This window comes from Bipolaris oryzae (genome assembly GCF_000523455.1).
Source record: "Bipolaris oryzae ATCC 44560 unplaced genomic scaffold scaffold_142, whole genome shotgun sequence".
Classification (NCBI taxonomy): domain Eukaryota; kingdom Fungi; phylum Ascomycota; class Dothideomycetes; order Pleosporales; family Pleosporaceae; genus Bipolaris; species Bipolaris oryzae.
In genome coordinates, this window is record NW_006911418.1 from 19,523 (window position 1) to 39,073 (window position 19,551).

The 19,551-nt window shown below is 53.3% G+C and overlaps 7 protein-coding genes across 7 annotated transcripts; 5 read left to right on the plus strand and 2 right to left on the minus strand.

Annotated features, from left to right (window-relative positions):
* Positions 1-879: 879 nt before the first annotated feature.
* Positions 880-1,047, minus strand: COCMIDRAFT_103413 (uncharacterized protein; the record flags this gene model as incomplete). The annotated part of the gene is made up of 1 exon (XM_007692826.1): positions 880-1,047. A coding segment is annotated over one exon (168 nt), but the record flags the coding sequence as incomplete, so codon positions are not given.
* Positions 1,048-2,767: 1,720 nt separating this feature from the next.
* On the plus strand, positions 2,768-6,888 carry COCMIDRAFT_103395 (uncharacterized protein; the record flags this gene model as incomplete). Its single annotated transcript, XM_007692827.1, has 4 exons — positions 2,768-2,953; positions 3,059-3,368; positions 3,429-6,660; positions 6,717-6,888. The coding sequence occupies 4 exons, from the start codon at positions 2,768-2,770 to the stop codon at positions 6,886-6,888; spliced, it is 3,900 nt and encodes a 1,299-aa protein (XP_007691017.1).
* Positions 6,889-8,104: 1,216 nt separating this feature from the next.
* COCMIDRAFT_103379 (uncharacterized protein) lies at positions 8,105-9,382 on the plus strand (the record flags this gene model as incomplete). The annotated part of the gene is made up of 3 exons (XM_007692828.1): positions 8,105-8,255; positions 8,503-9,293; positions 9,353-9,382. 3 exons carry the CDS (start codon positions 8,105-8,107, stop codon positions 9,380-9,382), a joined length of 972 nt encoding a protein of 323 aa, XP_007691018.1.
* Positions 9,383-12,345: 2,963 nt separating this feature from the next.
* Positions 12,346-13,137, plus strand: COCMIDRAFT_7952 (uncharacterized protein; the record flags this gene model as incomplete). Its single annotated transcript, XM_007692808.1, has 3 exons — positions 12,346-12,383; positions 12,448-12,610; positions 12,730-13,137. 3 exons carry the CDS (start codon positions 12,346-12,348, stop codon positions 13,135-13,137), a joined length of 609 nt encoding a protein of 202 aa, XP_007690998.1.
* Positions 13,138-13,297: 160 nt separating this feature from the next.
* Positions 13,298-13,990, minus strand: COCMIDRAFT_28905 (uncharacterized protein; the record flags this gene model as incomplete). The annotated part of the gene is made up of 3 exons (XM_007692812.1): positions 13,298-13,311; positions 13,350-13,599; positions 13,631-13,990. The coding sequence occupies 3 exons, from the start codon at positions 13,988-13,990 to the stop codon at positions 13,298-13,300; spliced, it is 624 nt and encodes a 207-aa protein (XP_007691002.1).
* A 1,021-nt stretch (positions 13,991-15,011) lies between these two features.
* Positions 15,012-15,410, plus strand: COCMIDRAFT_28906 (uncharacterized protein; the record flags this gene model as incomplete). Its single annotated transcript, XM_007692813.1, has 1 exon — positions 15,012-15,410. One exon carries the CDS (start codon positions 15,012-15,014, stop codon positions 15,408-15,410), a length of 399 nt encoding a protein of 132 aa, XP_007691003.1.
* Positions 15,411-16,408: 998 nt separating this feature from the next.
* COCMIDRAFT_39473 (uncharacterized protein) lies at positions 16,409-19,529 on the plus strand (the record flags this gene model as incomplete). The annotated part of the gene is made up of 7 exons (XM_007692817.1): positions 16,409-16,607; positions 16,747-16,884; positions 16,981-17,199; positions 17,263-17,894; positions 19,001-19,199; positions 19,350-19,445; positions 19,495-19,529. The coding sequence occupies 7 exons, from the start codon at positions 16,409-16,411 to the stop codon at positions 19,527-19,529; spliced, it is 1,518 nt and encodes a 505-aa protein (XP_007691007.1).
* Positions 19,530-19,551: the final 22 nt, after the last annotated feature.

Here is a 19,551-nt window from a genome sequence, read left to right on the forward strand (position 1 = left end):
CATCTGAACCTTAGATTAGACTAGACCGAAAGTATGCGATGAACTATTACGAACGGTGAATGTAAGAAGATGGCTTTTTTTGCATCACAAGGCACATTTTCTGCTTCCTTGCGCGTGTTCGAACTACTCTGCGAGGTTAGGAGTATGGCTTGTTTTATTTGTGAAACGGGGTGGTGAGAGGCTGTTTGTGGAGTTAGGCATCCAGAGTTTCGAGGTCACATTGTGATTGTATACTATCATCTTGTGTTTTGTTGGTCGGCTAATAATAGGTTGGAGTCGCCTGTATTCGCGTATGGGGGAAAAGAACATATGGGGCTTGGGAGGGCTGTGTTGGGTAATCGGTGAGGCCAGTGCCTTTGGTGTAAAGTGTTTTGCGATAGAGGAAGGTGAGAGGATTTAATGAGATTATTATGCTGCGTTGGAGGTATGGAGCAGAGAGCTGTTGGTATAAATTGTTGGTGAGGAGTATGTGTGGTATCCAGTTGGCTAAAGAAGATTACTTATGATAGGAGGCAGTGTTGGATCGGAATATAGAAATAGTATGATATTTCAATAGTCATCTAGTTTCATGTGGCATCGTAATGAAGACGTTGAAACGTGGGTGGGTGGGTGGTAGTCTTGGAAGTGTATCCAGCAAAAGACTTAGTGGGGATTGATACACAGTGGGTCTGATAGGAGAGGATGCACATGTAATTCCTGTCGTTGGTCTTGTACTCACTGCTTCCGATATGCCTTTCGCACTAAAGGGTTCGTTCTGTTGACATACGCGCCAGTGTGCCACTTACAATTCCTATGGCGCATCTTTTCCCCTTGAGCGAACTCGAACATGTAAAAAGAGGGGTAGCGAGATGTTGCTGGTTCATAGAAGCATGGCCATGATTACCAAAAAAGAAACCATGAGTAGGTAGGGTGGATGATGAAGAGCAAAAAAAGAACGTACAAGCCCGACGTGGGGGTCGAACCCACAACCTTGAGATGTACTGAGTAATCGTGTCTGTTAGACCGTGAAAGACTAAGAGTCTCACGCTCTACCGATTGAGCTAGCCGGGCTATTGCTGTTTTCGATGGAGGAAATGAGAGATAGATTGAATATGTAGCAACGAGTTATGTAAAAGCGTCTGCACAGCCAAAAAAAGAAACCATGTGCGCTGTCAAGAGCAGGTATGCAGGGTACGGTGGGGAAGAAAATTCTGGCCACGGAACGTGAAGATTGGCGCTAGCGGATGGCGAACCATGGGAGGGTTCGGCAGATAGTCAGTCATTGCAGGCGAGAGAGATGCCAAGCAAGATGGAGATGAGATGTATCTGTGCATGCAAGTAAGAGGGTCTTGCAGTTTGTAGCAATAGTGAAGACTTGCATAGCGGGAATAATACGCAGGGCCCAGGCAGTGCTGAGGCTATGTAGGTACTTGGGTGGGCATAGGTGAGATGTGGTCTTATGGGCCAATAGTGGATGCCTCTCTTGCGAGGTACGTACCGCTACCTATTTTAAGAGTCGCCAGCGCCACCAGGGTACCGTTACGAGATGGCGGACCAGCTCAACTTGGCAACACAGGCCCTGGTACAAACAATCTGTCAGTACACATGTCTAGAATGCCAGCTTTGACGATGCGCACACCGAGGGTTGACATTGCTGCGATACGGCGCGCTCGGATCGTGGTTCTCGGCATGTCCAAGAGGCCGCAGCACAGTGCATACGTGAGTTAAATTGGGATGCGCCCGCAGTCGACGACGCAGGGCAGAGGCCGCAGCAACGAAGTTTATACTGGATTGGTTTCAATACCCATGGCGGGCCAACATGCTTGGTGTCTCAAAGTCGGATCATGGCCCTGCACTCCAGCAAGACAGATGCCGTACATATATTTATGTCCATACATACATGCATGTTCGATAGTTTGCATTTGATTGATGAGACCAGTGTACTCTAGGATCGAGCAAGTATAGAGAGAGAGAGGGAGAGAGCTTGCTTGGCGCAACGTCAGTGTGCTCCACCTAATGTCTTTCCCAATAGCGGCGCCGCGTAATGGCCCTGGACAGGAGCAGGACGTCGAGGAGCAGGACGTCGAGGAGCAGACAGTCGCACGCGTCCAGGTCGACTCGGCGCAATTTGGAGACTTGGTCGAGGGGGGCGAGCAGTGTATCATTCGCTCCAAGGTGGATACATACATGGAGACACCAGGGGCGCGGCTGCAGCAGCTTGCCCAGGGGAGCAGGGAAGCAGTGCTATGTACGTACACTCTAGGCACTGCCACTGCCACGGCCTCTGCCTCTGCCTCTGCCTCTGTCTCTGCCTCGCTCCTCGCTCCTCGCTCCTCGCTCAGCACCCGGGGCCCGTGCCTACACATCTTTCGACGACGACACTCGCACCCAGCCCACACAGTAAGGCCAGACACCTGCACCCTGAACCCGTCATCCTGCTGCACCACTCCATAGCCCGCTGCCAGCTCCCTCTGTTGCGCGTCGCATCTGCTTTCCCACACCCGCCCTTTCGCTCACACACGCATTCTCTCTCACACACACTCCTGATACACGAACCGCCGGCCAACGCGGAGGTGCGACTACCACTGTACTATTTTCAGCGCCCACCTCTCCGCCCGTGGCCGCAATCAACACTCCCCCACGCACCCACACGCACCCACACACCCACGCACACACACTCTCTCTCTTCTCCCCACGACACGGCGACAGACAGCGGCGGCTCTTCGATGCATTAGCAGAGCAGACGCGCTGAGCGGACCCAGGACGCCCAAGACGACAGACGGCCGCCATGGCCAGCAGGCCGCCAGGTGGACCGCCTCATAGCGACAATCTCATTGACTTTGACGACCACCAGCCCGCATACAATTCGGGCGCACCGCCCCCCACCGGCGACCACAACCTCCTGCACCGCTACGACATTGACGCTTCAGACGCCCCGCCACAAGGCCGGCCCTCGGTCTCGTATGATGACTTTGTCGGCGGTGGCAGGACCACCCAGGGCCTGCCGGGCGGGCCAGGCGCTCCTCCTGCAGGCTCACCCTACGTGGGCGGAGGAAGCAACCCCAGGGCTTACTCGCAGACCTCGGACCTGAACAACTACCAGCGCTACTCTGATGCCGACATCCCCCACGACGACGACGCCTCGGCACAGGGCTACTACGCCTCCGGGGGCGCATACGACCAGGCCTCGCCAGGCGTCACCCGCGGCGGCTCCAAGAACGCCCACAACAGGAACAGCATCCTCAGCCTCGGCGGCGGCCTGACCGGACGTGTCAAGAACATGCTGGGCCGCGGCTCAGAGTACTCAGAAATGGACATGCCCTTGACCGAGAACGCCGCCCACCCGCAGCAGCCCGGCGCAAACGAGCCCGCCAGCGCCTACGATGACGGTTCATCCTCCAAGAAGAAGAAAAAAGGTCCCAGCAACTTCAAGTTTGGCTTTGGCGGAGGCGCACCCGACCCTTCGACCCTCGGCCCCCGCATCATCCACCTCAATAACCCGCCCGCAAACTCGGCCAACAAGTACGTCGACAACCACATCTCGACGTCCAAGTACAACGTTGTCACCTTCCTGCCAAAGTTTTTGTATGAGCAGTTTTCCAAATACGCCAATCTCTTCTTCTTGTTTACCGCCATCCTCCAACAGATTCCTGGCATCTCGCCCACCTCGCGATTCACCACAATCGTCCCGCTCTGCATTGTTTTATTCGTATCCGCCGTCAAGGAATACATTGAAGACTACCGGCGGAAACAGTCTGATTCGGAACTCAACAACTCAAAGGCTCAAGTTCTGAAGGGTTCTACCTTTGTAGACACCAAGTGGGTCAATGTCGCAGTGGGAGATATTGTGCGCGTTGAATCCGAGCAGCCCTTTCCTACCGATCTCGTCCTTCTCGCATCTTCCGAGCCCGAGGGTCTTTGCTACATCGAAACTGCCAACCTGGACGGCGAGACAAACCTCAAGATCAAGCAGGCTATTCCCGAGACTGCCGACTTTGTCAGTCCGGCAGAACTCGCAAGACTAGGCGGCAGAATCCGATCCGAACAACCCAACAGCAGTCTCTACACCTACGAAGCCACCTTGACCATTGCCGCAGGCGGAGGAGAGAAGGAGCTGCCTTTGGCACCCGATCAGCTACTGCTGCGTGGCGCTACGTTGCGAAATACACCCTGGATTCATGGCGTGGTCGTCTTTACCGGACATGAAACGAAGCTCATGAGGAACGCTACGGCTACGCCTATCAAGACCACGGCCGTAGAGAGGATGGTCAACAGGCAAATTCTTATGCTGGTGATAATCCTCATCTGTCTTAGCATCATTAGTTCCATCGGCGATGTCATCATACAATCTACTCGGGGAGGTAACCTCACCTACCTCTATCTCCCTGGTTTCAACGGTGCCAAGCAGTTCTTCCGTGACCTGCTGACCTACTGGGTCCTGTACTCCAACTTGGTTCCCATCTCGCTCTTCGTAACAATCGAAATCGTAAAGTACTACACTGGAAGTCTGATCGACTCTGACCTCGACATCTACTACGAACCAACCGACACACCTGCCAAATGCCGAACTTCGTCTCTCGTCGAAGAACTCGGCCAGATCGAGTACATCTTTTCTGACAAGACAGGGACATTGACATGTAACATGATGGAGTTCAAGCAGTCTACCATTGCCGGTATTCAGTATGCCGATGAGATTCCCGAAGACCGACGTGCGACAATGGAAGACGGGGTTGAGGTTGGGATTCACGACTTCAAGCAGCTCGAGCAGAACCGACAATCGCATCACAACAAGCACATCATTGACCAGTTCCTCACCCTTCTTGCGACATGCCATACCGTCATTCCCGAAATGAAAGGGGAAAAAGGCGCCATCAAGTACCAAGCTGCCTCTCCTGATGAGGGTGCTTTGGTTGAAGGCGCCGTGACTCTGGGTTACAGGTTCATTGCACGAAAACCGCGCGCTGTCATTATCGAGGTCGACGGCCGTCAACTGGAGTACGAACTCTTGGCTGTCTGTGAATTCAACTCGACAAGAAAGAGAATGTCTACCATCTTCCGCACGCCCCAAGGCAAGATTGTATGCTTTACCAAGGGTGCCGATACTGTCATCTTGGAGAGACTTTCAAAGGACAATCCGTATGTGGAGGCGACGCTGACACATCTGGAAGAATACGCATCCGAGGGTCTCCGCACTCTCTGTCTGGCCATGCGTGAGATTCCAGAGGACGAATTCCAAGAATGGTGGTCGATTTTCAACACTGCGCAGACAACCGTCAGTGGCAACCGTGCCGAAGAGCTGGACAAGGCCGCCGAACTCATTGAACATGACATGACTCTTCTAGGAGCAACTGCTATCGAGGACAAGCTGCAAGACGGTGTACCAGACACCATTGCGACTTTGCAATCCGCCGGCATCAAGGTCTGGGTCCTGACTGGCGATCGCCAAGAGACTGCCATTAACATCGGCATGAGCTGCAAGCTGATTAGCGAGGACATGAGTCTTCTGATCATCAACGAGGAAAACAAGGAAGCCACGCGAGACAACATCCGCAAAAAGTACCAAGCCATTACTAGTCAGAGTCAAGGCGGGGCCGAAATGGATGTCCTCGCTCTGGTCATTGACGGCAAATCACTCACCTACGCCCTTGAACGCGATCTCGAAAAGGAATTCCTGGATCTCGCCGTCAGATGCAAGGCTGTCATCTGCTGCCGTGTCTCTCCCCTCCAAAAGGCTCTCGTCGTCAAGCTCGTCAAGCGCCATCTCAAGTCGATTCTGTTGGCCATTGGTGATGGAGCTAACGACGTTTCTATGATCCAGGCAGCCCACGTTGGTGTTGGTATCAGCGGTGTCGAAGGTCTCCAGGCAGCTCGTAGTGCAGATATTGCCATTGGTCAATTCCGCTACCTCCGCAAGCTTCTGCTCGTCCACGGTGCATGGAGTTACCAGCGTGTCAGCAAGGTCATTCTATACTCTTTCTACAAGAACATTGCCATGTTCATGACACAGTTCTGGTACTCTTTCCAAAACGGCTTTTCCGGACAGATCATCTACGAGTCGTGGACCCTTACCTTCTACAACGTCTTCTTCACCGCAGCGCCGCCTTTTGTGCTTGGTATTTTTGACCAGTTTGTGAGTGCAAGATTGTTGGACCGATACCCGCAACTCTACCGCCTTAGTCAGTCGGGTGTGTTCTTCAGGATGCACTCGTTCTGGTCTTGGGTCGGCAACGGCTTCTACCACTCGCTCATTCTCTACTTTGGCGCCCAGGCCTTCACCATCCGGGACTGGCCGCAGTGGGATGGCCGCAATGCCGGTCATTGGGTCTGGGGTACGGCAGCTTACACTGCTAATCTTGCAACTGTGCTACTCAAAGCCTCGCTCATTACCAACATCTGGACAAAGTACACTGTGCTGGCTATCCCAGGTTCGATGCTTCTCTGGTTCATCCTTATGCCCATCTATGCCATTGTAGCGCCCAAGGCCGGCATCTCGCACGAGTTTGTTGGTGTCATTGAGCGACTCTTCCCCGACCCGCGATTCTGGGCCATGCTGGTGGTACTACCGCCGCTTTGCTTGATCCGAGACTTTGCGTGGAAGTACGCAAAGAGGATGTACTTTCCGCAGAGCTACCACCACGTTCAAGAAATTCAAAAGTACAACATTCAGGATTATCGACCACGGTACGTCACCCTGTATTTGCTTTGGTACGAATGAAGACATACTAATACATGGACAGAATGGAACAGTTTCAGAAAGCCATCCGAAAGGTACGACAGGTACAGCGTATGCGCAAACAGCGAGGCTATGCATTCTCGCAGACGGACGAGTCGCAGGCGAGGGTCCTACAAGCATACGATACGACACAACAGAGAGGAAGATATGGAGAGATGGCGAGTTCGCGGAAATAGGGTGGGTATTTGCAGCGAAAGGGGCGCTTTGCCCCTCGGTGTTTGGTCTGGCGCATGACGGGCAAGGCGCGGAAGGAAAAAACATGTACGACTGCGTCCCGAATGGGCATGACGTCTCTTAGTATGAATAGTGTATTGTTATTGATGGTGGCGTCGGCCAACCAATGTTCTTGTTCCATTGCTTGAGTTGGAGGATGCGCTGTGGGGTGAGCAAGTACCATCTATCTCTGCAATGTTATCTTGAAGCCATGTCGACTGCAGCTTGAGCTGGACACCACGTGCACACGGAGACTCGTTGTATCGGGCGCTTAATAAGGAACACGGTGTCCCGAACCCCCAAAGGCGGAGTCTGCAGTGCTTGAGGCTTTGTCGATTGGCACGACATGGCCGTGGTGCCAAACAATTATCCGGTGCCTCGTTACTAACAGGTATTTTATCCGCCTACCGCGCAGTGGCAGGGCCGCATTGTGGAGCAAGAGGGGCACATGCTACCCCACCACGCAAAACTGCGGTCGCTCTGATATGCTGCCGCGCCCGTTTTTTACCACGCATACGTGCCATGATACGCTGCAGTTTGAGTTTGAGCAAGGTCCCTCGCGATACCAGTCTGTTGAGAGAAGCCGCTATTTATCCTGGCCGTCGTAGAATTTGCCGGGCACCTGGGAGAGCAGGAGACAGACGGCGAGCCCGTCCAAAGTCACGCTTACACGAGACGACGTGTAGCTACCTGCTGCGCTGCTGAGTAGCCGTCATAAAGGCTACAGTGGTCCTGGCAGGGTAAAATGGCAGGCCTGCCGATGGCGAATGAGGGCTCGCAAAAGCAAAGCAAAGGCATGGTTAACCCAGTCGTCCGGGTGAAGACGCAGGGTCATTTGGCTCAAACTAGCCTCTGAGACGGCGTTATATAGACGGCAGGCTGTTTGTTGTGCCTGGGGGGGGCAGAATGGTCTGAAGTTCCGTCTGCAAAATACACGTTTGATATCACGAAGCCATGATTGCTAGACCCATTTGCCGTGCCGGTAGTATTAATACGCTGCGTTGCGCCGCTGCCTTCTCCACTGCTTCTACTCCTCGTCTCTTCACATCTCTCTCCTCGTCTTCTTCTTCTGCTTTGTTGTCGTTGTCGTCGTCAATCAAGACCCGCTGCATTGCCCCTCGAGCGCATACCGTACCAGCTTTCAAGACTAGACTTGCCAACCCCAGCTTTTTCGCTACAATGGCTTCAAACGTCCCTTTCGTTACCCTCAACGATGGCAACAAGATGCCCCAGGTCGGCTTTGGACTGTGGAAGGTCGACAATGCCACTTGTGCTGATACTGTTTACAACGCCATCAAGGCTGGCTACAGGCTGTTTGACGGTGCATGCGGTACGTAAATTCGTGTTGAGCACACCATATCTTTTTTTTCTCTCTGCTCTCTTTCTTCTTCCTGTAACCCCACCATCTGGCAAATGGTCAGCAGAATTGGTGCCTGTTACCGCGAGACGCCCCGAATTACCGGTGGCTGCTGTACATGCTTGGCCCTGCATCGGAATGCTAGCGTCATCCATCGGAACGAAGCCCGAGCCTCCTCACGTGCTCCTGCAACCCATACTGACGATTCAATCTTGAACAGACTACGGCAACGAAGTCGAGTGCGGCCAGGGCGTGGCCCGCGCCATAAAGGAGGGCCTCGTAAAGCGTGAGGACCTCTTCATCGTCAGCAAGCTCTGGCAAACCTTCCACGACCGCGAGCAAGTCGAGCCCATTGTCCGCAAGCAACTTGCCGACTGGGGCGTTGACTACTTCGACCTCTACCTCATCCACTTCCCCGTCGCCCTCAAATACGTCGACCCCAAGGTTCGCTACCCACCAGGCTGGTACTACGATGGCGAGAGCAAGATCGAGCACAGCAACGCCAGCCTACAAAGCACATGGGAAGCCTTTGAAGACATCAAGAGCAAGGGCCTCGCAAAGAGCATTGGTGTAAGCAACTACAGCGGCGCCCTCCTCCTTGACCTCTTCACCTACGCCAAGGTCAAGCCCGCTACCCTCCAGATCGAACACCACCCTTACTATGTCCAACCCCACCTCATTGAGCTCGCCCGCCAGCACGACATCAAGGTCACCGCCTACTCGTCGTTCGGCCCCCAGAGCTTCCTCGAGTGTGACATGAAGGTTGCCGCCGACACACCTCTTCTATTCGACCACCCCGTCATCAAGAAGATTGCAGAGGCTCACGGCAAGACTCCCGCACAGGTTCTTCTCCGCTGGTCCACTCAGCGCGGTCTGAGTGTTATCCCCAAGTCCAACTCGCCAAACCGCCTGGCGCAAAACTTGGATGTTACCAGCTTTGATCTCAAGGACAGTGAGATTGAGGAGATTTCAGGTCTGGACAAGAACCTCAAGTTCAATGCTCCTACCAACGTACGTTTTATATCCTTGCGAGTTATCAACGAAGGTGTTGGCTAACATGTTTATAATAGTACGGTATCCCTTGCTACGTCTTTGCATAGACGGGATAAGTCGATGAACTCTTTTTGCTGTTTTTCTTTTCACGGAACGTTTTTACGAATTATTCGATGAACTCAACATCGAAAGGATGATGGGTATGAATATGAATCAGGTAGGATATTAAGTATATATCAACACGAAATAAAATACAAGTGCTCAATCAACCAACGCAAGTGTCGCATCCCCTGACTTAACGACTACTATTGACGTGATATGAAAATAGTAGCAATAATTAAACAAAGTCGCCTATGCACTTCTTCCACTTCTGTTCTTTTGTTTTTGTTGTTTTATCGACGTCATAATCACATGTCCCACTCCCCAATCGGCACCTATTCGGCAAACTATACTAGCTGCTAGCAATAGCTGACTATTTCATGTCTACACGTAACGAAAACCCCAAAAGCTTCGACCAATGACGCCATGACTGCTTGGTCTCCGAGGAAGATCGAAGCTAGCCACTGTAGCTGCAAACTTTACTTTAGACATGCAGCATGGCATTTTGTCATTTCACCATAACAAGAGTACCCAATCTAAAATGCCACGTGACGCCGGCTTCTTTTGTGGGTATGGTACTACGGTGACATCGCGATCTGTACGAAATAACGTGAAACTCACGTGTTCGCACCCAGTAAATCATCACTTTTTCCTTCGGAGCAAAACCACGCCGCTTATCTCCGTCCACTCCCCCTTAGCAGACCCTTCACACGTGTGAGCAACGTGCCGTGATGATGCGAAGCAAGGATAACCACTCTCCCCTCAACCCCCCTCATTCACATGAACTAAAAGTCCCAGGACTATGCAAGTAGTGGAAGGAACCATAATTCCCCGCTTCCTGCCCATCCTAGCTCAGTTTATCTATCTGACACACACACACGGAAGATGGTATCTGCGTATCTACCATTTACTAGATAAAAAAAAAAGGTCGTGCAAGTCGGGTATTTTCCAAATACCAACCCCCGACCCATATCCGATACCCGATCCCCGATCGCGTGACACACATCACACACATCCGCCCTTCCACCCTTTTTAGTCCGAAGCCTCAAACCCTCACCTCCTCTCACCCCAAAGAAACAGCCAAGCCCCAACACCCACACACCCACACACATTCACTGCAACTCTCGTCCGCTTAGCTCCGAGCGCAAGAAAGAAGGGAAGGTGGAAAGTGCAGATCAAGGCTTAATAATAATGAAATCGGCCTCAGATTCCGAAAGAGAGAAAAAAAACCCCCGAGATGCTGTTTTGCATGTGCATGCAAACCATGGCCCCCGGATGCGCGGCTGCGTGTGCAGTGCCGGTGGTGGTGCTGGCTGGCTGGCTGGCGGTAGTTCATTCGATAGGACAGGGTTATTTGGGCGAAAAAGTCAGGTTAGAGTGATACATGCCAAACTCGCTTCATATATGTATAAATCCTTTTTTTTTGAATTATCCATACACTTCATTTAATATCTTAACAAAACTTGCCCACATGTCAAAATAAAGCAGTGAACAAGATAACATGTAAAGAAAGAAAAAACGGTGACATCACCGCTATCCCACCCCCTCCTTTCAACTCTCTAGTTTACAATAATGTATGCGCTTTTCGCTTTTCGCTTTTCGCCGGAAGGGTGGGGTGGGGGGGAGAAGACGGAACAGCGGACAAGCTGGGCGGGCTTTTGCGCACGTCCATCCGCGCATCGCCGAAAAACAAAAAAAAGCTTGGTCATGTCAGGTTTAGGAAAGAGAGATAGATAGATAGAGAGAGAAGGAGAGAAAAAGAGAGAGAGAGAGAGACACACACACCCATACACACACATGCACATACAAGCGTCCCATTTCACCATTGGATGAATCAACTGGGCAAATATAACCCAGCCCCACCCTCTTTCCCAGTTAGATGGGAAACAATGTACATGAAGGATTTTCCGATTAGACAAGAGGGTTTCGTATCGAACACGGAATACGGGAGTCCCGCTTCGCGCGCGCGCACACCCCACCCCACCCCCCCTGTGGCGCGAGCGAGCAAGTGTGTGCGAGAGAGAGAGAGAGAGGGAGAGAGAGAGTCAGGCAGGGTAACGAACGAATAAAAAACTCATGACGTCGGTGTGTTGTTTTGGTTCTTTTGACTTTTTTTAGTCAACTTCAGCCTCATCTCTTTTGCCCTTTTCCCCCTCCCCAAATCTCCCCCAAATCTCCCCCAATCCTACCTTTTCTTTTAACGCCTTGAACAAAACCCCCGTGTATCGTCCGTTGTAGTGGTTTGTTACACATACTCTTTACCACCACCACTACTACTACTACGAAACCTCCCTATCAAACGTCTCATCCCATCTCTTCTTCAAAAAGGGGGTTTAAAAAAAAAGAGAGAGAGACACACAAAAAGGGAAACACAAGGAATAGCAGCACATACGCACAATACGCACTTGACACACATTACTCATCAGCCCTTTATATCCGAGAAGTCGTAAAACCAACATAATACCCCGGATTACTTACATATCCCGCCCACCCCCTCCGCCCTTCCGCTCACCTCATCCGCCGCTTCGATCCCGTTTTCTTATTTCCTTTTTTTTCCCCATTCCTTCCCTGCCGCTGAACCGGGGCGAAGAGAAAGAAAGAAAGGAAAACTGACGTCGACGAAACTGGTCTTTGCGCGCGCGTGAGCCTTTGTGGGTTTCCCTTGTTTCCTCGGGCGGGCCGTAAAGAGTTGTGTCTGTGTGTGTGGTGTGTCTTTGCTTTTTTTGTACCCCCGATTATAAACTTTGTTGAATATACGCGACCGTTTGTCTTTTGCGCGGACTGGTTTCCTCTCTTCCTCTTTTTTTTGTTTGCGATCTCCTCTCCTCCCCCTCTCGCGTCGTTTTTATCGCAACTGTGTCGCATTGCAAAGCGTCGTCGTTGTCTCGACAAAGGAAAGCGTTGCGACGCTGAAGGCAAAAAAAAAGCTGGACTTGAGAACTCAACACCACACACACACTCCATTTTGATAATGGCATCATCATCATCCAGCGAGCAGAGCCAAATGAGGTATGTTTTGTTGTTTTTTGCACTTGTCTGTCCTGGCGCAATTCTGACATGACATGTCCAACAGGTTCCTAGCCATCGTCCTCCCCGTGCTCACCTTTTGCGCACATGGCCTCCTCGCCATGTCCTTTGCGCTGCCCGGCTCGGATCTCGACGGCGCATACTTTCCCATCACCTACAACCTGCTTGCTTGCGGTGCAAGCATTCTCGGCTTGGTTGGCGCACTACGGGTAAGTCAGCAGCTTGTTTTCCTTGCCCCGCGTTTCGTGCGACGGACTCTCTGATCGTCCGGAACTACTGCGAGTCTTGTTTGTCATGACGCATGGGTGCTTACAATGCGATAACACAGGCACTGCCAAGTCTAGTGTCAGCTTACACCCTGCTGCACACAATGACTCTGTCATTTCTCACAATCGCAATCGTCAACATGGCCCTGCCCTGGGACTTCCGAACACTAAATCCGGTAACTCCGAGCTACACGGTTGACGAATCAGCCATATGCCGCGACATCGATGCCGGCTTTGGGTGGGACACCGAGTGGCTGGAACAGTGCACTAGGAGTCTTAGCACCGTCAAGTTTTGGTGTGCAGGCTTTAGCATGGTCTTGATTTTTGTGCAGTGGTGGGCTCTGATGAGTGTGCGGACGTGGGGGCAAGAGCAGCGAGCCTGGTCGCAGAGTACTCGTGGCGATGCGGAAAAGGCCGGGCTTGGGACCGACGAGAAGACGACAATTTATGACCAAAAGACTGGATTCTAAACGATATCAAATGAATTAAAGAGTACAAGCGCAGAAAGCGTGACATGATGCGGCTTGAAGGAGTTTCGTCGACATACGTGACCTGGCTGATGTTATGTGGATCGAATTGGCAGGTTGATTTCTGAAATCACGTGAAAGTCATCTAGAAGGGTCAGCTTGTTCAAGGGACTTCAACTTACACACAATCAGCGCAAAAGTGAGTGAAAACTTACCATCATCATCTACACAGGCTTCCCAAACCCATAGCTGACCGGCGTCACTACCAGCCAGCCCTGAAGCTTCTCTCCAAAAGAGAAATCTCTGGCACTCTTTGCTGTTGTTGAGATGGCGAGTATAGGTCCGGACTGCCCAGAAGCCACAACTATCACATGTTACAGCTTCATCTTGCCCAGCCCATGATGTTTCCACAATGCATACACATGTCGTCCTTGCAACTGGTCCATTTGTTTCTGCCGCTGTGGCCTGTGTGGATGACTCTTGCAAGTCTACTCACGTGCCAGGAGCAGATGTTGGATGGTAATTGGACTACGTCATGGGGCGTAGTGGTGAGCTTCATGGGAATGCATGCTGGACTGGTTGATGAGCTGAACATGGCAACAGGATAGGCAGAATTGCAGAGCCGACAGTGCTGTTGATCGGGCTTTCGTGGTGACGGGTTCAAATAGCTGTGTATTGCACGTCGTGCACAGGGCGAAAGGACATCCTGCCAACGGCGTGGGTCCAGGCGGATCATAGTGTTAAGCCGTGGAGCTGTGAGCTTGAGTGCCAGCAAAGCGTCCAGTGGCAGGAAATCGCAAATGTCCAGAATGAGCTCCGTGGGCAGGTCATGGAAGAATGTGGCATCCGAAGACATGGCGCGGCGCATATGCGGACAGAATGGAGGGTCTGGGCAGGTTTGTTCTGTCTCTTTGATAACGAAAAGGCATGGAAAGCAGGAGGTGCATTTTGCCGGTCGAGATCAAAGAGTCGGTCCTCCTGGCTATTTCTTCTGTTCCATTCATGTACGCCAGTGACGTTTGAGGGATTGTGAAGGGCAATCTAACAGCAAACCGAGCTCTTGTGCCAAAGGCTGAGGTGGTGGGGCCTTGAATTGCTGCATTGTTTTGCTTGATGCGGCCTTGTTCGATTTGGCGCACGGGCGATGAGGTTGCACGAGACGATGCGTGACGGCTTAAGAGGCTATGTATACGGGCGTTTGGCAAGAGACGAAGGGGGTGTGACTGGTGTCATGGGTGACGGTTGAGACAAACGGTTTGTGGCAGGCGCGTGGGGGCATGACGTTGGAGAGGGGCAGGGGCGACCCAAAAGCAAACATTTGGCCGAGACGATGGCGATGACGACGGCGTGGAAGGAGCGCAGTTGGTGGTGGGCGAGATGGAAGTCACGACTGTGGTAAAGTAGGTGTAGCAAAGGGAAGACAGGCTTTGGAAAGGTGGATAGGCGGGACAGGGGCAAAAGAAAGGATGCATGGTGAAGCACGGATTCCCGTGCCCCCAAACGTGTGTGACTACATACTACTAGATTCGAGAATACTTGTTAGTGGTGGTAGCGTAACGGCAGGGCACGTAGGCGAGCTACAAAAGCTGGGGTAGGCGGGAGCGCATGTCTAGCCGAACAAAGCAAAAACTGCATGGTATTGCGGCATTTGTGGGTAGTGGTCATATAGTGTTGCGTGCTTGTGCTGTGTGTCTGGGTGCGTATATAGATAGTACAGATGAGAGATATTTCATGTGTGTGTGTGTGTGTGCTATTCAAGCACATGGTGGAGCCCACCCACACAGCCAAATTGCCGGCACCATGTTCCGACAACGGTCGCTCGCTGCTCGTCGCATGCCGACGTCCTGTTCCCACATGCACAAGTGGGCGTGTAGTGCATGGCGAAGCGCTCTAAGCGCGGACTGGCAGCCTTTTGCGGCAACAGGGCCGGCGGCAGCTGGGCAGCTGGGCAGCTGGGCAGCCATGTCGTGATGGGCCATGGCCATGGACGATGGATGGGTGGACGACGGGCGGACGGCGGGCTCGATGGGTGGGAGTGCGGAGGAGTCAGCCACAAGTTGATATTTTCGCAGGCGCCTGTCGTTGCCGGGTGCTCATTGGAGAGTGTGGCACGCTGCTCATTGCATGCCCCGCATCGTGCAGCCCAAGCCCGTTCGTTCGCAGTCGGCCATAGATGGCCATGGGGTCAGATGCATGGCCCAGCACGGCACCCTCTCGTCCTCGTCCTCGCCCTCGCCCTCGCCCTTATCCTCACCATGCCCCCCGGGTTTCGCTAGACTCGGTGCTCTCGGTGCTCGTCGACATTCGAGAGCAGCGGCAAAGCAGGCATGTGCTTGTGGGCGGGCGGGCAGCTCCGTCGTCTGATGAGGGACCGAACAACGGTTCGCTAGGCGGGCTGCCAGCCTAAGCCACTATGTACTTATGTACGTATGTATCTAAAGTAAGTAGGTACCAAGTATGTCCATGTACCTCCGTCCATCCATACACCCTGTACAAACTACACTACACATGTATGCATGTCCCGCAGCAGCCCGCCATGGACGTCATGCACCCATGCGTCCGCCCACGCCGTCGCTGTACGAGAGAGCCCCGACGGGTTGCATCGAGGCCGCCGTTGGCCCAACTGCGCGTGCAAAGGCGGCATGGCATGGCATGCCTTGCCTTGCCTTGCCTCGACGACGGCCAGCTAACTGACTGCAGCTGCTGAGGCCCGTGTCTCGAGGCCGAGATGAATAAAGTGGATAGCTCTTCGCTCGGCCTGCTTAGCGCGAGTAGTCGAGCGTCCCCAGCATCCCCTTTCGACATAATCCTCACCCACGCCCGCGATATCTCCCGAGTCCCTCCTGACCCCTACCCACCCGCTCCCAGCTGTCCTTCACTCGCTGACTTCACCTTGCCCTCGGCTTAGTGGACAGCTGTCGCTCCTTTTGTCGCCTTCACCGTGAGTATGAGCCCACGACCCCTAGTCCCCACTAGGGCCTCCCCCTCAGTCTCCAAAACATGTGCCCTCTCCACCAAAATTTTCCGCTGCCCGCCTCGACTTGATCTCCCGCCCTCGCCCCCCCCTCGTGTCGCCTCAAACCCGACGACGCCAGTCCCACCCTCTTCTCCCCCCCCCCCCCAAGTCGACGCCAATTGCCTCCTGTGCCTGTTTTTCTGCCCCAAGCACACCTGCTCACCTGCTTCCTCACAGATCTCCTAGCCTCTCCACCGGCTCGGCGCTACTACTATCTCGAGTCTTCCATATCCGGCCACGAATATTCCCGCAACCACCATGTCCTACTACAACGACGCGTCGTGGAACGCACCAGCTCCTGGTCGACAGCCCTCGTGGGAGCAACCTCCCCCGCCCTCGCGATCAGGTACTACACCAATGCGCCCCGCCAGTCACAGTGCATCCATTCACCCAGATGTAGGCACTAGCTCCACCGTCAACAGCGAAGTCGCCAATGCCTACGCTTCTCAGTTCGAGGGTACGTTGCATGTCCTCTGTCTTGCGCCAGTGTCGTCTGTCAGTGCCATGTTTGGCGTCCAATACACCAATCATGGCAGTGACAAGACACACTATCTTTTGTACATACTTTTGGTACGCTTACACTGACACCATCACAGAGGTCGACCGTGCCATTGAAAATCTCGCTAAGAGCGGCAAGCCCTTTGGCCCCGGATTCCCTCCCACGCCCATGGGCGCTGCCCGCCGTGAGTCCATGCCCATGATGGGAGGCGGTCCTCGCCCATACCCCGATTATGGTATGCATTCCCGTATACACACGTACACCCATACACACACACACATACACACACATACACACACATCACCAATGCATACTAACATACACACCACAGACCAGCAGCGCATGGGCGGTCCTCAGCGCCACCACTCAGTCAGCGAGTACGACGGCTCCCGCTCCCACTCGGCTTCCAATGTACAGGGCTTCTACCAGAACCAGCGCTATGCGCCCAGACCCAACGATGCGGACCAGATGGCACAGGCGAAGCGACGGATGGCAGCCCAGCGAGAGCGTGAGCTGCGCAACTATCACCAGGAGCAGCAATATCACAGAAGTAAGGACTCGGAATCTGGGCAACAATAGAAGCAGGACAGACAGTTGACTTAGGGTAATACAGACGTTTCGGGCTCAGGCTCCAAGTCGGACCGCTCCATGAGCCCCAATGCCATGAATGAAGACGAGCGCCGCGAACTCATCGCCCGCCAGCACCGTGCTTTGTATGGCGAGACCTCTACTCTGTACAACAACAACCCAACCTCGAGCCAGGACGTTCGCGTTCAGACTTCGAGTGCCGGACGCGGGCCGTCTCCCCTCGCTTTTGACCCTTTCGGCATGCAGGCCCAGAATGCTGCGGGCGAGGGCTCTGTTCAGATGCCGCCCCGGGACAAGGATGCGGCCAGTAGCGCCCAGGACGCCCGTGCCAATAGCACCTCGTCCCCCTCGACTACACAGGCCCCCGCATTCAATCTGTTCGAGGCACAACAGGCCAACCGTACCTCCAACTCGTCGCCCGGCGGCTCACCACCCGTGCCAGGACAAAAGGCCAACGGTTCCGGCGTCGCCCCCATCGGCACCCGTCCCCAGAACCAGAACCTTCAGCAGCCTGCCGGTGCTGCCATGGGCAAGCGCACAAACTCGCCTCTGCCGTCGCCTCTGGGCTACAACTCGTACAATGCAAGCGAGCAGAATAATGCAGCTGCTACTACATCTGCTTCTATGAATCCCTCTTCGACTGTTACGGACAAGGGAGTTGGTATTTGGAACAATGGCCCCTGGAGCAACACGCCCACGCAGGGCGTGCAGGCGTCGGTCTGGGGCTAGAAAATGGAGTTTTGTTTAGGGAGATACGATGCACATCCGGAGTTACTGCATTTCAGGTGTCTCAGGCATACCAAGCCGGTCTTTGAAGTACTAGCTTGGGCGGAGCAGGTCAATGGGAAAGGTCGGCGAATATTTCGTGTGGGTTCGAGGTGCACCAGACGCATGCCTCTGTACTTGTTGGGGTCTTGCTGGAGATGATATACCTTTTCACGAGTGGGTACAGGTGTTTGCTGCCAGGGTTCACGGATTGGCATTGGTTCATGGGGGACTTGCGGGAGTTTTGTCAAAGGTTGTCTTGCTGTTATCGGTTGCTAGCTTTTCGGATCGGGTCAAGAGCCTCTACATCGACGAGCGACAGCCACGACGCTGCCTCGATCATCTTGGGAGGTTATGAGGGCTGGTACATTTAACGGAACTGCGTAATGGGAAAAGGTGGTTTGGGAAACGACTTGGTCTTTTCTTTTTCTTTTTTCCTGTGAGCTATAATACATTACATTTGGCTCTGGAGGTTGCTATTTTTCCACAATACGGCCGCCGGTCCGGGCGAATGGCTGTAACGCGATATGAGGAAGCGAAGTGAACACAACACGTGACCCTTGCTAGCGTAGTCGCAAGCGAGATCAGGGTTAGCGCGCCGCGGCAACCCCAGCTCCAGAATCGTGGCCTTTGGGTGCTGTTTGAGTGACTATCGCCTGTAGCCTCCCACGACCTTTCCATCATCCACCTTCTGTCCATCTCGCACCGGTTGCCGTTCAAATCGCCCATCATGGTCAGTCATCCCCCTCGCGAGCGCACCCCAAGCCATTGGACAATGAAGAAGCAGCCCCATTGCTTGCAAGACAGGAGCATGCGACAGGTGTAGACGACAAGGTGTTGCAAGTGAGGGTTGAGAGAGCAATTGTTCTACTCGACCTTTCAGCAACCTACGTCTGCTTCTTTGCTCTCCTGGAAATGCAAGCAGTGCCTTCTACAAGACGTTCATACGCCGACCAAACCTCAGCATGCCTCAACATATTCACTAACTGGAATAACAGTCTGCCCCACGCGCCACCTCACCGAACGCGGCCTCTTCAGGCTCAACAACCGCACGCCCTGCTTCGCCAAAGCCCCCAGGTGGCCCTGCGACCGTTATGCGAAGGAAGGCAGCTGCCGACCGCGCTGAGAAGACCGCCAACCTGCGACCAAGCAGCACAAGGGCCGCCGGTGCTGGAGGCAGCTCAAGCACCATGCTGAGTAAGTACTCACTCGACTGGCAGTAGGATGGGAAGAAACCAAGAAATTGGAAAATGTATCAACTTCAACTTCACGTCTACAGTGGGGAGATGCTTGAAATAGCGCAAAGAGGAAACATCACCCTTGAACTCTGCTAACATACTTGTTCAGGGCTGTACACCGATGAGTCCCCCGGACTGAAGGTTGATCCTGTTGTTGTCATGACCCTGTCTGTTGTCTTCATCTTCAGCGTTGTTGCTCTCCATGGTACGTATTCTTGTATGCCTATATAAAGACCACATCTAATCAATAGCAGTCATCGCCAAGGTTATGCGCCGATTCTCCGCATAAGCAAGCGTATTGAATTACAACT